General features: G+C 37.3%; 1 protein-coding gene across 1 annotated transcript in view; it reads right to left on the bottom strand.

Moving 5' to 3' along the window:
• Nucleotides 1-1,077: 1,077 nt before the first annotated feature.
• The window catches only part of magi3b (membrane associated guanylate kinase, WW and PDZ domain containing 3b), a 124,932-nt gene continuing 107,998 nt past the window's right edge, over nt 1,078-18,011 (bottom strand). Inside the window, exons 9-21 of the mRNA XM_084127721.1 lie at nt 16,750-16,944; nt 15,065-15,682; nt 12,204-12,235; nt 10,707-10,866; nt 9,272-9,366; nt 8,951-9,143; nt 8,660-8,839; nt 7,653-7,838; nt 7,125-7,212; nt 6,847-6,952; nt 5,580-5,717; nt 5,143-5,278; nt 1,078-4,126 (exon numbers count right to left, since the gene is read on the bottom strand). Of these exons, the coding sequence (XP_083983847.1) occupies nt 3,147-4,126; nt 5,143-5,278; nt 5,580-5,717; nt 6,847-6,952; nt 7,125-7,212; nt 7,653-7,838; nt 8,660-8,839; nt 8,951-9,143; nt 9,272-9,366; nt 10,707-10,866; nt 12,204-12,235; nt 15,065-15,682; nt 16,750-16,944 (3,107 nt within the window). The 3' untranslated portion in view covers nt 1,078-3,146. The remainder of the gene's footprint in view (nt 4,127-5,142; nt 5,279-5,579; nt 5,718-6,846; nt 6,953-7,124; nt 7,213-7,652; nt 7,839-8,659; nt 8,840-8,950; nt 9,144-9,271; nt 9,367-10,706; nt 10,867-12,203; nt 12,236-15,064; nt 15,683-16,749; nt 16,945-18,011) is intronic.

Below are 18,011 nucleotides of genomic sequence, written 5' to 3'. Positions count from 1 at the left end.
GTTTCAAAGTCTGTCATATGCACAAAAACACAATATAACACCACCACAACTTATCGTGATCAATAATCTTGTCTTTGTAATTAGTTTGCGTTCTCATCCTTTATATCAAAGCCTTTATATCAAAGCCAAACCCTGAGGTCATAGTCACTTTACACACATATGGAATGGCCACCAGTCCTTTGGTATTGATAGATCATGTAATTTCCTATGAATTCAAACCTTACACATTAATCTTGGCCACATTTCAGACCTCAAAACCCCAATAAATAAGCCCTTTCAGAAACCTCCCACAACTGATCATGTGATGCAAGCATGTACAAAATTAGCTGATGATCATCAAATAAATAGTTAGAAGACATTATACCCGCAACAATCCTATTTTTACTTCAGACGGTGATTCTTTTCACATTAGGGTGAATCTCACACACACACACACAAAAAACCTGTCTGGGTCATATTTCACCTCCAAAGAAAAAAAAGAAGAAAAGAAAAAGAAAGAAACCTTAATTTGCATAAAGACAATGAAGCCTAATGAAGTCTATTCTTAGGATTTTTGGCATTGTGACGTTACTTGCATAAAATTTAAGCACGTTTCTCGGCTAAAAAATCTCTGTAATTGATCCATAGTTTGATTTTGACTACAATGATATGCTTTTATATTCTCATTATTTAGTGCAAAATTAAATGTATTTATTTTAATATTAATTAATTATATATATATATATATATATATATATATATATATATATATATATATACACACATCTTTTAATATTTTAAGTGTAAGTTAAAGGTAAAACAGGCCTCATTTTCTTAATGCAAAATATTTTTGTATAAATAACACTTTACTTATTGCTTTTATATAAATATAAATATAAATTTTTAAATTAATTAATTATGCATTTTAATGCTTCTTATACTGCATTGTATGGTGGAATAATTGTAACCACAGTTATAATAAATTATAATACTTATCTATCCATTAAACACACCTTTAGAAATTTGCATTAAAACGTATGACAAACTACCAATTTCAGATGTAACAAGGAATCTGCAAATATAATTTATTTTAACTTTGGTTACAATTATTTATTAGTAAATATATAATGCATTTTAATGTACTGTACATTATGAATACTTTTATAATGCATCATACTTAAAGTCTTTAAGTAAAGTGTTACCATATTTCCTTTTGAATTTGAGATGAAATATGACCCCTTTACATCCTTTACGAGGTTCACCCATGTGCATTGGCTTCTGGTGGTCATAAATCAAAGGTTGACCAGCATAAAGTATAGCTTCATAACTGAGGGCTTGAATTGCTTGCACTGCTTGTCTTCATCTTGAGCAGACTGGACATGCATGTACAGGAAAAAAATAAAATAAATATTTACTATATTAAATCTGATTTCATAGAATATTTAAAAATACATTTGCATGTACCATTTGTTTTGTGACAAGTCAAAACAGTTGCTACAAGGTAAAACTACCACGGTGCTTAGCAAGAGCCTGGATCTCTACACCGAAATCAATGTCACAATCTGTTATAGCTACATGTATCTATTCATATACATATTTCAAGAAATAAAACATTTGATCATCTTCTTTGTATCTTAAAGCACAAGTTTCTGGTCGTTTGCAGTTATAATATTTGGAGATCAGGGAGTCAAAGACATGGAAGAGAAAGAGAACAGTCTGAAAAGTCCCTGGTAAAGCCCCCAATCATCACAACAGTTCTTATTTACAAGGTTCGGAAACATTAGAGACAACCTGCACGGGTCTAAAAGGCATGCAACAAAACAAGGAGTTTGTGTGTTTAACTTTGCATGCAGAAAAAAAAAAAAAAAGATTCTTTGGGGTAAGGACGTGCTGCTTTTAACCGAAACAAACTTGCATTGTCGATTTGGTGATTGATGGGGCGTGCCGTGTTCTCTTAAATTGCATAAGGAAGGATTGCATTGTGATGTCAAGAGAGTCCTTGTGTTACTTAATGTCAGCTGGCTTGAAGGAAATTAAAATGGAGCTCCATGCGTTTGACCACAAAGCCTCAGGAATTGCCTGTCGGAGATCATTAAGCAGTGATCTCCATAAAGCGGTTTGGATGAAGCCTCATGTTGAATCCGTCTGTTTGTGTAACAGTGAGACTGCTGATTACAAACATTTATAAATGATTTCAATGAGAAGCTCATGCTGACCACTGTCCAAAGAGAAGGACATGAACATGGTTCACGTCATAAGAGAAGCCTGTACGGCGCCTGGATGGGAGACCACCTGGAGAAAAACAAGGTGTAAGGCCAAAAACATATTTGTGGAAAGTATGTGAACAAACGTGTGAATGCTTGGCCCCTGCACTGAAGGTACATATAGAGCTTGCGTCATTGTGGCGGTTATAAATCTCTCTATTCAATCAGGTGATAGACCTTGCGATGTCTGTGCCTTTAAACCAGATTGTTTATTACTCGGATAGCTAGCTTTAAACAAGTCAAGAGCTAAAAGTTGGCATGAAATGAAAATTCACTGTTTATTGTGAACAATTCATTGACTGCATGCTCACATTCAGACCTGCCTCCATCCAATCCAAATTTTATGGACAGAACCAAGTCCCTGACCAGCATTTGCTTTCTATGGATGCATGATTTCAGTTGAATGACCCACAATTTCAATAATCGGATAATATTAGAAATTTTCCACAACCTGAGTATACTCAAAAAAGTCCTGAAGCTGGTTGTGTAAGTTTTTGAGTTTTCTCAACTTGATTTTTTACAGTGTCGGCAACCCGTTAAAAGAAGTTAGGCAATAACATTCTGCACAAGTATGCAAGTTCTTGTAACACTGAGCCATTGGACATAGACTTGTAAAGAAAACTCCCTTGAGTACAAGATGTTTAGTCTTGTAGTCAAGGGGCCAATAGTTTTCTTCAAATGAATGTGCCAATAAATCAGATGTGTTGTAATTCAGGTAGCTAGCTATAAACATGTTGAAAGTTTACTAACTTGCTCAGCAAGATTCTCTTCCAGATGTTGCTCTACCATGACAGTAGATAGTTTCTGCTAATGTGCCTTATAATGCATGAATAACAATGTGTGAAATCTTAGCTAGAAGCCTTTGCGTTCACGTACGTGCATATGTTTCTGGTCTTAAACCTTCTATTCCCAAGTATCTTCAATCTGCTCGCAAACATCTCGCATCACTTCCTCGTGAGTGAGAATGCGTGCATAACTAGGGATCTTCCAAAGGCCATTGTTTAAGGGTCCTGGGTGATCAAACACTAGACTCGCTCTAGTGGTGACTGAAGCTGCATCTGTGGTGACAATGTCGTCACTCTCATTTCCTTTGCTTTTGTTTTCATCCTTGTCTGTAATCATTTCCTTGTTTTCTTCCTTTTGATCCCTCAAAGATCCCTTTTCCTTTGTTTTTTTGCTCTTCCTGTCTCCCTCCTGTTTTTTCTTCTTTTGGGTGCTTTTGAGCTTAGCTTCCCCTATTGGCTCAACTGCTTCATCCTCTTCTTTGCTCCTCACTTTTCTCTCAGCTCTCAACCTCTCCTCCCGTTCTTGGGCCTCGCCTCGCTTCCTTCCTCTAGATTCCTGTTTTTTCCTCCTTTCAGCATCACTTTTCCTCTGGTCCACGCTCGTCGTCCCCTTCGCACGGCGTTCCTCTTTCTGTCCCTGCGCTTCGCCAATTACCACTTCCTGTCCTTCACGCTTTGACTTCTGGGGGCTGACTGAGCGACTGTGTTGGCAGGACTTTCTGTTCTTGTGGGAGTCTTGAGTGCTTTGTTTCAGATTTTCTTTGTAGCTGCAAGCTTTGTCTTTGGCTTTGGATTTGCTTTTGGGTTTCTCCGTTTCTCCGAGATCAAGGAGATTCTCTGCGGACCGACTCTTAATGCGGCGTTGCTGCGAGACTCCGGAAGAGCTGGTGTTTCGTGGTTTGGCACTTTTCTCCCTCTTGCTGTCTTTAGTGCGAGGATCCTCGCAGGCCAGATTCAAGGAGCCGCGAGAACGGGCAAAGGAGCTTGTCAGGTCTGGCGTTCCCTTCTTCGCTGAGGTGGATGATGGATGAAGGAGAGGAGAACTGAGAGGAATGTTGGAAGTGTTGGATTCCGGCAGATCCGGAAGGATAACATCTCCTGTAGAACCAAAGGGTGAAAAGATTTGCAACTAATTAAAGCCTTATTAAAATTTATCATGATAACCTATTTTTTTATGCAAAGTGATTTTGCATATATGTGCTTAATTCCAGAATGCTAGGTTGTTGTGGTTGTCTGCGCATGCATTGCTATGTAGTTGACAGAAAGTTCTGGGTGATTGCTAGAGTGTTTTAGGTGGTTATGATGTAATTGCCAGTGTATATATTAGAGCTGCACGATTCTGAATATATCACTTTTTTTTTTTTTTCTCAAATAGAGATCACGATTCTGAACAGCCAATTAAACAAAATAACATGTAATTTACTAGAGGTTCTAACAAAATATTAAGTACTGCAGTCAATTTAAAAATGTTTAATTAATATGAATGAATTTTTTTTGAATGAATGATTCAATGACTCGCTCATAATTTTTTCACCTGTTTCATTACTGTATGAATCAGCATTTTTTAACAAAACTCTTGAATGAATGATTCAATGACAATACATTTTTAACAGTCACTTGTCGCCTGGTAATGTAACAATGTAATCGATACAATCAATATTTGAAGTCCCAGTATGATTTTGTCAAAGGTTTAATAGACACAGGATTGTTGTCGTTTAGGAATAAGATCTTGTGGGTGTTTGAAACAAGATTGCAATATTTTAACGATTAATCCTGCAGTTCTAATATATATAATGTCCTATTAATATAAACTTAGACAATAAAGCAAAAAAAAGTTTAGCAATTAGGAAGCATAGAAAGTGTAGTGAAAGTCCCATTACCAAAGAAAAAAAAGACCTAGAGGAAAAGAGGCTTTTAGTGATGATGTTCCTGGGGGCAGTAACACATCGCAGATGAGCTTACACAACCTGCACAGAAGAGAAAAGAAAGAAAGAAAGAAAGAAAGAAAGAAAGAAAGAAAGAAGTTAGCAAGTAACTTGAGTGGTCTTGGTGTTCTTACAGTATGCTTGTATATCAGCCGCAGCAGTATCCTGTGTTTGTGTGTCATTACTCACTGTTCTCTGATAAGAGGGCTTGTGGTCGCAGTAACAGTAGCACTTTGTTTCCTCCAGCTTGGATCAGCTCAATGGCTCTAGTGTGACTGATGCCTTGTGTCTGTTCTCCATTGATCTCCACTACCTGATCTCCTACCTGCAGAGACACGTTCAGGCGTAAGATCATCAAACACATGAAAAACATTGTCACCTTCTTATAAGGTTGTACTTCACAGCACTTATCAAGCATTTTTCAAGACATCTGTAAACAACGGTTTGACATTTTGATTTTGATAAAAAAAAATAAGTATTCAGCTTTCTTAAAACTTTCCTTAACTTTGTACTACATTTAAATGCACTCTGCAGATGCTTCACTAAAATTGCAACAGAAGATGCAAAAAGTCTGCCGATTCAATCCACAATATGCGAGTTATTAAAGAGTGGTGTTCTGTACTGACGTGTATCCTGCCATCTTGTAGAGCGGGGCCGTCCTCAGCCAGCCGCAGGATGTAGAGGCCCATGTTATACTCTGTTCCCCCTCTCAGACTAAAGCCAAAACCACGAGGGCCGCGCTCCAACTCAACCGCAATACAGCCCTAGGTAGAAAATACACACAAAATGCAATTTATTCCAGTGATGGCATGAATATATGAAGTATAACCCTGGATTAAATTACTTTAGTCTTGGCTTAAATACCTAGTATATTTATAAAGTATGACATATATTAGGGCTGCATGATATTAGAAAAAAATTACGCAATATATATTGCGTTATGACAACAATTTCACCAGATGATTTGAATTGCTTTTTTTGTTAAGAATAAATCGTTCTAGGATGATTGGGGTGATTTTGTAGCAGGGCACATCTGGCATAGAAAATAATAAACGCATTACAAGCATAGATAATAAAAAGAAACGGAGCAATTCCAAGAGCGTCCTCGCACGCGCCATCAGTGCTCGGGCCCTAATAAATACAATAGAACAAAGATACAAAAGAAATAAGCAGTGCTTTATGTTTTTCAAGTAAATCTAACAGTATTCAGGTACAGAAATTGAATTATCAAATGTAAAATAACATTGCAGTCTTCACTGTATAAATTAAATATAGCTAATATAATGAATTAATTCATATAATTTACCTTTGTTCTCTTTCTCTTTTGTTGTCTGATTAACATTGGTGGCAAAAAACAGCTGCGGGTATACTTTAAGATGAATGCACGGATCCAATATAATGATACGCATACGTTTTCTTTCTCCATCGTTTACAACACATAATCGACTGAGGATGCTCAGCGTTTTAACTTAATTTTGCACGGACGTGTCCATTCAAGCTAAAAAAGAAGCTAAAGAGAACTGAATTCGGTGTTCACGTGCTGTCTGCACGGCTCTGTGTGCGTTCCCGTCTTCTTGCGCTTGATGTTTAAACTGATAGGACTTTAAAACACATGCAAATGATAAACTTTCACTCTATAATGTTTAAACTTTTAATCTGCGTTCCGAACTAGTGGGCTGCTGGACTACGATCCCTATATTGACATTACACATCCTGTGATGTGCGCACATCGCGATATCAATGCTAAAACAATATATCATGCAGCACTATATATAATATAATAGTATATCATTATTTTTCATAATATTTTTTATTTTGCATCATATATTACACTAGATGTGATGACTATAGATAAAGTTTAGGTACAGTTTATGATATAAGTGTGTCTCTTACCTGTTTTGAGTTGGCGACACACAACGTTCCCTGTTCACTCAAGGGAAGAGCTTTATACTCCGTCCAGATGAGCTCATCCCGGATCTCATCCATGTCCAAATTATATCTGCACATAAGTAACATGTATTATAGATCAGAAGGCAGTGTGGCTTAAATCCATCATATGTGACTGGAGGTTATATTTTTGGCTATATGGTTGTAGAATTTACATGTATTTACAACAAATATAGGAAATAAGCACATTTATTGTGGTGTAAATATGTAATAGTGGACTGCACCTCTCATCCTGAGTGGTTTTGAAAATCTTGTGCTGCGGTGCTGGACTTTGTTTGGCCGAGCTTGCTCCTGAGGGCGGACCTTTGTACTCTAAACAGCCAATCAAAACAGATTGATTGTCATATGAAATGATAACTTCAAGTGTTAAAGTCTTTTTTACCTCTGTATTATGACATACTAATGATAAATAAATAAGATCAAGAACGTTTTAAATCCAAAAGCCTCTGCCAATTAATGCTTTTATTGTTGTATGATATTCATACCTATGAGCCAACACCAATTAAACATGACAGTGAAAAATGAACTGTGTATTTTCATGCTTTGTATTTGAAATAAGCTAGTAATTGGTCTAAGTGCCCTTTTTAAAACGTTCAATTTAAATATGCATGCATAATTATCATCAATTTCTGCTGTGGATATTAGCATTTTAATTGAAGCTAGTGTGACAAATCAAAGCGCGAGGCACAGGTTGAGAATGCAGGAATATGTACTGTGGCAGTATTTATGTGACATTTCATCATCTCACTCACCGTCCTCAGGAACCACGGTGAGCGTGACGGAGGTCCCTGCGTCTTTGATAAGCTGAACAATGTCGTTGTGGGAGAGCTCCACAATGGACTGACTGTTCACAGCGGATATGCGGTCGCCCACATTCAACAACCCGCAGCGGTCAGTTGGACTGCCCTCGATTATTCGACCGATCTTATGAGGAATCACTGCAACACACACTTAGGCAAATCACTTAGCAGAATTAGAAAGGCTTGTGTTTCATTTATAGTAATAATGAATTAATCGTAGGAAATGCATCAATTCTGAGTTTGTGCAAAACTAAAAAACTGCTGGATGGAGTGGAATGGATCAGAGCGCATGGGTCCCAAGACACTCTTTAAAAGTTAAACTACTGTATTTTTAACACAACATGCCAAATGCAATGCTCATGACACAAGATGCTCAAAAAACAGCAACAAGTTGTGATACAACTGCCACGGACTTCAATTTACATGTGTATGGCTGTAGCAGTGATAAAAAGGTAGAAATTAAAGAAACAACTTTGAGATGCAAAACGATAAAGCACACGGTCAATATGACATTAAACCACCACTATTAAGGTAAAATTAAATTATTAAATTAAAAATAAATAATACAAATAGTATTATTTACTAAAAATAATTGACTTTACTAGTTGTTGATTTTATATATAAAATTAAATTAAACTAAAATCAAATAATAAATATCCATATGTGTCCTTATAATTTTTTAATTGCCATTTATTTATTTTTAATTGCCTAAAAAACTGTTCTGAATGTGTATTCTAACAATAGTTTTTCAAAATTTGTCTTTTTAAACAATTAATTAAAAACCATAACATTGATTAGCAGTAAAATTCTAGTGCAGGAAACAGTGTCATAGTATTATGTAGTAAAAAACTGAAGATTACATAAAATATTAGTATATAACCATTCTGAATGAGAACCAGTTCTTGATTCCAAATTAAAAAAATAAATTGTGTAAATAATGTCAATGAATCTGCTGTTACCTCCAGGTGGCGGTTTGCTCTTTGAGGTGAGAATGACAAATCCAAAGCCCTCATTATCTTTACGATGGAGTGTGATATCAAATGACTCCTGGTCCTTGACACTTGGCACCTGGATGCGGGGAAGTCGAGGTGAGCCATTCACAAGTGTCATTGCCCCGCTCCCAACATCCACTGGGGCATCTATAGAGCAGAAGATTACACAGACTGACCTTTAATGAAAGCTATTCAGGCAGTTAATTACACTCCAGCACTGGTTTTTATGTCTAAGGCCTGTCAGTCAGCAGTGCTCACCCCTGTAAATGACCTTCCTGCGCACTGAAAGAAGCACTTGTCCGTTACGTGCTGCGTTGGTCATCAGATCCAGAACTTGTTTGTGAGATTTCCCCTTTACAATGATGCCATCGATGCCTACGAGCTCATCTCCGGCCCTCAGACGGCCTTCCTTCTCCGCCGCCCCCTGGGGAATGATGGCACCGATGTAGACCTAATGAAATTAAATGGATAGCTCATTTTAGAGCTAAGACACAAAGTCGATCTGCTAATAAATCACATAAATACAGTCCATGTATACAAATATTTAGTAATGTGGTTACAGAAGTATGAAGGACTTACTGGTTGTTCTGAGCCCTCTCCCCCAAGCACACGGAAGCCAAAGCCTGTGTCCTGATCTCGCTTAATGAACACGTCCAACTCCTTAGTGTGAGGTACTGCATAACAATAGACAGATTTACACGGTGGTATGATAAATAAATTTGAATAAACCACATTCATCAATTCAACACAAAAATAAAACCAATTCAATTCATGCATAGTGCTTTTTCTGTGTCTCTGCATTCAGATAAAAATAAATAAAAGTATAGTTCTCCCAAATATGTCATTGTAAAATCTTTATTTATTCTCTTTAAAGCTCAAATGCTGATATTAACTTTTTCCCTGCCATTGACAAAAGATTCCGGCTGTCTGCGTTTTCACTGTTATACGGTAGAGGGCGCTATGATACCCTCTGAAAGAGTACTGAATCTCCGGATCAAAACACAGGCGAAAAAGAAGCAGAAACCAGCGATAGCATATAAGGAGATGCATATGTAAAATAACACAATCATCTACATTAAACAGCATATAAATCAAAACTGCCTAACGTTGCCGAATGAAATGTCAACCCAGTATGAGGTCTAGCACTGTGCAACCTTAGGGGGTGTTGATGGACTCGATCTACTCCATCTATGTTTTGTTCATCATTCTAAATCCGATCCAGATGTAGTCTTTGAAAAAAACTTGATTTTCTCAGCTTTTTGCTCAAAATGTTTTTTTTATGACACTTACCCACATTCAAGTGTTAATAAAAAAGAATGCATGAAGCTAGAATAAAAGGTTTTGTTTTGTTTTTTAGAGCAGAGGCTCTGTTCTTTCTTTTTATATATTGCATGTTCAGATATTTATGTAACAAAATATTCGGGGGGGGCATGAAAATTTTGTGAAAATTATCAAAAATGCTGGTGGTGACTGGCAACTTTCTTAAAAAAATGCTGGCGGGGAAAGAGATAAATAGTTGCTCTTTTCCATGCCATAGTGGTTGGTGACTAAAGTTCACCTCACTCTAAAGTTCAAACTTCTGCTCATAAATCTGAATTTAATCCTGTTAATCCTAGTGCAATACAATACATTTGCCCCGGCTCTTGTTTGTATTATGATTTGAACAGTGTTCCTCTGTGTTTTGTTATTTTTGTCACCAATTTTGTTGTAAGACCAGGGTGACCACATTGCAAAATTGTAATTTGTTGTGAAGTGCTGATACAAAGTGAAAATTTGTATATAAAGACAGAATTTATCTTTGGATGAACAATACAATCCAATATATATATATATATATATATATATATATATATATATATATATATATATATATATATATATATATACACTGATTGAAGTATATTTGTCAACTTCAATCCTGGCTGGGGACCCACCTACTAGAATGTTTTCAACATCATGATGCTGTAACATAAAAGAGTTTCCTCCTTGTTGTCTCATCTCAGCAGAGACTCACCTATGCTCTCCGGCAAAGCTTTGGGCTTGCTGTAGTGGAGGGAAGCGTCTTGTTTTGGAGAGCTACATGGTAGTGTGTTTGAGTGATAGGTCAAAGCCTGGGGAACCATGATGTCATGGCAACGGTCCAGAGTCTCAGTACTGGCACTCATCCCCGGTCTCTGTTGGAATTCAAGGGGAATAAAACGTGTTTTAATACCACTTCACACAGTGACTCGCAGAGTGAACATAGATCTGGACCTGAACAAGCAACATTTAAAACGGACTGCTGGGTGTGTCTTTTGAGAGAATGCAAGCATGTGTATACAGACAGATAGAAACATTGTTATCGTTGGATATTGCCTTCATGGTCTGGTTAGCAGAATTAATGTTTTTGGTCAAGTTACAGGATTTTTAAAGCATTACATTTTTAGCAACAACATTTTTACATTTACTGTAGAAAATGTAAGTGATGTTGTCCACACACAAAACTCATCACCATGATATTAAGTTGCAATGTGGTTACTAAGATGTCCTGGTTGCTGGGGCATTACTAGGTGGTTTTGTGGGGTTGTTAGGGTGTTTCTAGGTGGATTTAAGGGTGTTCTGAGTTTTCTGGGTGGTTACCAGGTGGTTTCAAGAGTGTCCTGGGTGTTTGGTAAATGATTTTGGTAAAAGATTTTCCTTGTGGTCACTAGATGTTTGTAGGTGGTTTCTAGGGTGTTCTGCGTGGTTGCTAAGGTATTTCTATGGTGTTTGGGTGGTTGTTAGGTGTTTTGTTGTTAGTGGTTTTTTTTGTGGTTACTACAAGGTGGTTTCTATAGTGTCTTGGTGTTTGATAACTGCTTTTTATGGTTTCTAAGGTATTTAAGGTGGTGTTCTGGGTGGTTGCTAGGGCATTTGTATTGTGTTCTTGGTGGCTGTTAGGTGTTTTCTTGTTTTTTTGTATGTTTACTACAAGGTGGTTCCTATAGTGTCCTGGGTGTTTGATAACTGCTTCTTATGTGTTTTAGGAGGTTGCTAGGGCGTTTCTAAGTTTTTCTAGGTGGTTTCTATGTTGTAGTGGGTGGTTGTCCAAGTTTTCCAAGTTTTTTTTTTCCTTTTAGGGTGTTCTATGTGGTTTCTAGGGTTTTCTGGGTGGTTACTAGGTTGTTTTTTACAGGCCAGAATCAAAAGTGCCCACCCACAAGTCTCTACGATATTCTGATCCCTCAAAATCATTCTTCAATGTAAGTCTATGGGACAGTTTTGCCTGTTTTATCATACTCAATTGAAAATTGTAAATCCGATCACTTAAAAAAAAAAAAAAAAGTACAAGCCACAGGATTAATTTATGTCGCCAGTACAAATGGTGCGGAACGTGTTAGCTATCACAATTTAGTATTTTACAGGAAGGAGTTTGTTCAAATCCCAAACCCAAAGTACCAGCAATTTCATTAGCAAAAAAAACATAATATTCTCCCATTTTCTCAGTTCTACAAGGTCATTATCACCTCTGAAAATCCATTATCATACTCACAGGTCGTAAACTCTTCACTGGTGATGTATGACCTAGAAACAGAAAAAAGGCAAATGAGAGACATGTAGCACTGAAAGAGAAAAAAATGGGGGAACAGGCACTCAACATACAGATGAAAAAAAAAAAACAGGAACTCATTACTGAGAAAGTTTCTAGCCTTATTATAATGACAGCACTTGGTTGTTGCCTATCAAACATGAAAAAGGCATGAGAATACATTGTTTCAGTGCTACATTATTAATTCCCATCCATCTAACTAAAAAGCTACTCAAAGAGGAAATGTCATTCAAGTGCTTTAAAGTGGGGCGTTTCCTGAGCCAATTCCGAGCTGAGTTAATCATGACACATGCGTCATCTAGGAGCCATTATAGATGGATAAAATAAATGAGAAAATACATAGAGAAAATGATGACGGATACTACACATGAATTGTCCAGGGAGAGAGACATTGCAAATGACAGAAGTCATGCATAAAATAATGACGCAGCTACACTTCCATCTGTCAATTCAGAACCCACGCCGTTTATTCATTCCCTTTGTTTTCTCTGTCTTTCTCTTGATTGGTGTGATTTCCATTGAATTTAATGACTAAACCATGAATGACGCAACTCACTCAGCCTTTGAGGGTTAATTGAACTGATTAAAGCACTGTCTCATTTCCCCCCTCCCTGTTTCGTTCAGCAGACAATAAAGTCTCACAGAACTCTTTGCAGACACATCCTGAAATTCCCCTCCCTGTAATCTAGACTCATTTCCCAAATTCCCAGCCAACCACACAGAGTGGGTGCAAAATGGAAAGGGGCCTCTCCTGCCAACTGTGTCAGAAGCAACGGTCTATCATTCTTACATAATGTATTCCTGAGAGACAGAAACAAAGCCTGAGTATGATCAGTGAGCGTGGAGGAGAGGAGAACAAGTGTGGCTAAAATGTAAAATTATGAAGAGGGAAAAGAATGTAAATTATTTCTCATCTGCTGAAAAATGGAGAGATAAAAAAAGAGACAAAAGGGGAAAGAGCCTTTATGCAATTCCCTGCTGAAAAGACCAGCATACTGGAGCTGCTCACCAGTATACAGTATGTTATGGATGCAAGTTGTTTTCTGAGAAATGTATAAATATTAAGTGAAGTGCATGTTTAAAATAAGGGGAACAAATCTGACAATGGGGTTAGAATTCAATTCAACTTAATTTAAAGAGTAAACAAGTTGATTTTTCTTACCCCTTTGGCAGATTTTTTTATATTTATTTGTTAAAAAACTTAATAATGTTAATGTATTTCTCAGAAAACAAAACTGCGAACTCTGCCCATTTTAATATCAGTGTCAGGTAAGAGTAAGATATTTGTCTAGATTTCTCTGCTCATTTATGCTGGTTTGTTATAAAAATCCACTGCTATAAACTCATGAAGTTTACTAAATTATATCAACAAATAATAAATTAAAAGACTTATACGTGATGCACACAAGCACAGCATATGACCTTCTGTAACGCCCATATATAGAAAGCACACACTGCCACCTCTGTAATAAACACGTCACGGAGATGTAGTCCCGTCCGAATCAGTACATAAAATCATAGACGTTGACTCAAGTGATTCGAATTTTTACTCAAACGTCATTTAAAAAACAAGTCCTATGCGAATAGGGCTTAAGAAAGTGACTTTCTGCAGTGTACTCTTTCTAAGAATTAGGAATTAAGTTAATTTTTGAATTTTGGCTGAATTTAAATTAATTTAAATTACAAATTTTAAATTACAGAATTTGGATTTAAAGTAGTAACAATAAAATAAACAGAAATGTATGTAACTGCAAAACGTGTAATTTTACTAGAAAAAGAAGACGTATTGAATGATGGCTTGACAAAGGCTTGTCTGAAAGAATAAATAGTTTGACTGTTTTATTCATTTTCGCATTTATATTCACTTCATGCTTGTCAAAGTTAAAGTCTTTAAAGTCTTTTCAGCAGGGTTTTTACTAGGCATGCTTAAGATCCGTTTTGAGTGTGTGTGTGTGTGTGTGGTGTGATTTCTTAAAAGATAACAAGACCACTTGAAATTGTCATTGGTCACCATATGCCTACCTAATATAGCTACATTACCTAAACTCTAAAACTGCCCAAAAGCCCAAAACATACTCTACGCAAGAACATTTACATTGATGCATTTGGCTGACATGTGTATCCAGAGTTACTTACATTGCAATCAAGCTATCCATTTGTTTCAATTCAGGTATGAACTTTGTGATTTAATGCAAGATTCCCTGGTCATTAAGGACAAAGGATAATTGAAACATGTATATTCAGTATTCATTACTTCAATGAGCCCATTGTTTCTGCCTTAAATTATTATATTGTTTAAATTAATAAATTTTTAGCTAACTGTGATTTTGTATATGTACATTTCTGAAATACATAACAGACAGTTACCTCTGAAAACAGATAACTCTACATTGTAATGTGGACTGTAAAGCTGCTTTGAAACGATATGTATTGTGAAAAGCGCTATACAAATAAATGTGAATTGAATTGAATTTTCTGTAAAGCTGTTTGAAATGATCTGTACTGTGAAAAGTGCTACACAAATAAACATGAGTTCCCTGGGCATCAAACCTAGTGTTGCTAGTGCCATGCTTTACTGTTTAAGCTACAGGAACATTATGCAAAGGATTCTAGCTGCATTTTACATTACGCTGTGTTTTGTGTTAGAATGCACGTCATATTGCAAAAGAAATGCGCATTGCATTCTCAGTATCGCCGCAAGAGCCACCATCAGTGTAAACTTTCGGCTTCTTCTGTTTGTGTAGTTCATGTTTATGGCCTAAACAGATCAGTGGGATGTTCCATACACCCTCCTGCTCTCTTACCTCCTCTCAACACCAACAGATTCACCTCGCTCCCCACAGGGAGGTCCTTCAGTATATCCACCACCTGTGCATGGCTCAGCGTTTGCACATTTTGCCTGTTAATCTCCTTTATCACGTCTCCTTTCAGCAGTCCTCGGCACCACTGCTCATCCAGGATCATTTTCACCTTCTGCCCCAACGGACAGTCTGCAATGGCAAAGCCAAATCCTCCAGGCCCCTTCACGATGGGAACGCTCACCAGCTCCGGTTGCAGCATCCCCGTCTCTGGCCTATCGTTGGCACTGATGCCTCCTGGAAGCGCAGCGACCACCGGCCGCCCGTTGGCATCTGTGGTTACATAGTGAAGCTCTTGGGAGGAACCGTGGAGGGCGTCACCTTTGACCAGCAGCGGCTGGCCATTGATGAGGGGTACGGCGGTTACGATCTCTCCTGTCGGAGGGGGAGGAGGAGGAGGAGGAAGGTCCTCGCTGTCTGCGTTCACGTCAGGGGGGAGCAAGTATCCGTGACAGAGGACCATGTCCACGTACTGGTTAATTGGGATGCACTGGAACATGTGGACCACGTCAGCATGCGTCTTGCCCAAGACAAGTGTGCCGTTGATTTCCACAATAACATCACCTTGGATTAAAAGAGAGGAAATAGGACAGCATGGGAATGAGTAAAGAAAGAACTGAAGAAAAGAATCATTACAAAGTGGATGAACACCTTTTCTAATACATTTGTGCTAAAAATAATAGTTCACCCAAAATTGAAAATTCTTTCATTATTTATTCAGCCTTATGTTGTTCCAAACCTGTATATTTCTTGTGACTTGTATATGACATTTTCCAAGTTTTTTGGAATGGGATCAGTAAATGAATTATACTTTTAAATTGGTTTCTTTTCAATGAATCGGCGGATCCAGTTCATTAATCAGACTTTTTCCTTTTGTTCACTCACAGACTCATTGATCCACAGCAGTTCTCTAGATAACAGCTCACTGGAATGGAATATTATCAGTGAATAAGGACGTAAATTTCAGACTTTTTTGGTTATCATGTGGAGTCAGAATATTTTTTAAAGGTTTTTGGGACCTTCCACTGTAATCACAATGAACTGTTGCTATATGTAACCGGGTGTAACTAAAACTAAATTTAAAAATGTATATATTTTTAATTGAAATGTATAAATATTAGATGAAAAAAATTTAAACAAAAGTTAGAAAAGTTGCATTGGCAACTGAAATAAGTTAAATTTGAAACACTAAAATTGCTAATTAAAAATAAATAAACTATAGCCAACTATAGTAATATGGATAAAATAAAACTATTAAACTGACAAAAGCACATGACAAAATTATCAAAAGTGTAAAACTGAAAATATAAAGCTAAAAGCTCATTCAAAATATTCATAAAAATATGATAGCATATAAATAATACTAAAACACGACTGTTATAGAGAAAAGATTCTTCAAAATATCAAACTTTTTGTCTCACAGAAAAACAAAACATCATATGGGTTTGGAGCAATATGAAGGTGAGTAAACAAAGCCATCATTGAAGGTAAATGGTGTAGCTCTTTATTGTTAACATACTTCTCCTATCCCAGTTTAACAATTAAAATTAATAGGTCAACTTTCTAATAATCCATAATGTGAATTGTGGATGTTTCCCTAAACACCTTTTACCAAACTAGGCATCACTCACCAGAGGCCATCTTGTTGTCCTGTGCGGCGGGGCCATCAGAGAGAACGTTCTTCACCTGCAGGAACTCATCAGGTCTGTCTCCACCAATGATGGTGAAGCCAAACCCCTGCTGGCTCTTCCTGAGAGCCGTGTGATACAGCTCCCCCTTCAGCTGGGTGGGGTCCCGAGTGAATCCGGGCGTACCAGCCGCTCCACCTACAGAGACAGGAGAGAAGAAGACACAGAACATCTGTGATGACTTCACATAAAATATGCACAAAGACGAAACTGTAAACAAGTAGACATTGATATAGTAGATGTGTTTGATATATACAAGCAACAAATACACCACATGAAATGTTTTCAAAATGACAGATCCATAAATAATGTGTGAAGTCCACAAACAAACGCACACATTTACTTTTTTCTATAATTTTCCTAATATCAGTAACCAAAGCCCATTATGGGATACTTTCACTAATATGGTAAAAAAAAATAGACCTGAAACATAAATGAGACTTTTATTTATCTTTTTGAACAAATAGAAAGGAGGTGCTTATTTGACCATTAAAGGGGGGGTGAAATGCTATTTCATGCATACTGAGTGTTTTACACTGTTAAAGAGTTGGATTCCCATGCTAAACATGGACAAAGTTTCAAAAATTAAGTTGTACGTTTGATGGAGTATTTCTGTGCCAAAAATACTCCTTCCAGTTTGTCACAAGTTTCGGAAAGTTTTTTTCGAGTATGGGCGTGTGTGACATCAGATGCGGCGGAATTTCCTTATACGGGTCCTAAGGGCACTTCTCCCGGAAGGGCGTGCGCGCACCCGTAGACCAGAGCGATGCTGCGTTCCAGTCCACTTTTAGACAAGCACTTGTGAACTTCCCTAAGCACTTCCCCTCGGGGGAATCCCCGCCACCATTTTGAAGTGCGTTCCACTTCGTGAAGTGAACGAGGGAAGTTTAGATGGACAGACCCTTGTCCCCTCGATTTTGACCGAGGGAGCGAGTCTACTTCATATGTACACTTCAGGCACCTATATGTCCCACAATGCAGTACGATTGTGACATCACCACATATCTCGTCTAATCACCACCACAACAAACAACTCTATGATATATTAATTCAATTTTTTTTAATTGAAAACAACCCAAACACCATATATACATTTGGATGCTGCATTAAACAAATTCTTAAAGGGAAAACAAATGTAAATAATAAATCAACTACATAGCTGATTCCAAGTGATCAAGGGCTTAGGACGTTCCAATTCAGCCCAT

The sequence above is a fragment of the Abramis brama genome, assembly GCF_963993115.1.
Source record: "Abramis brama genome assembly, chromosome: 11".
Lineage (NCBI taxonomy): Eukaryota > Metazoa > Chordata > Actinopteri > Cypriniformes > Leuciscidae > Abramis > Abramis brama.
The sequence above is the reverse complement of the archived record's forward strand: the minus strand, read 5'-3'. Positions and strand labels throughout refer to the sequence as shown.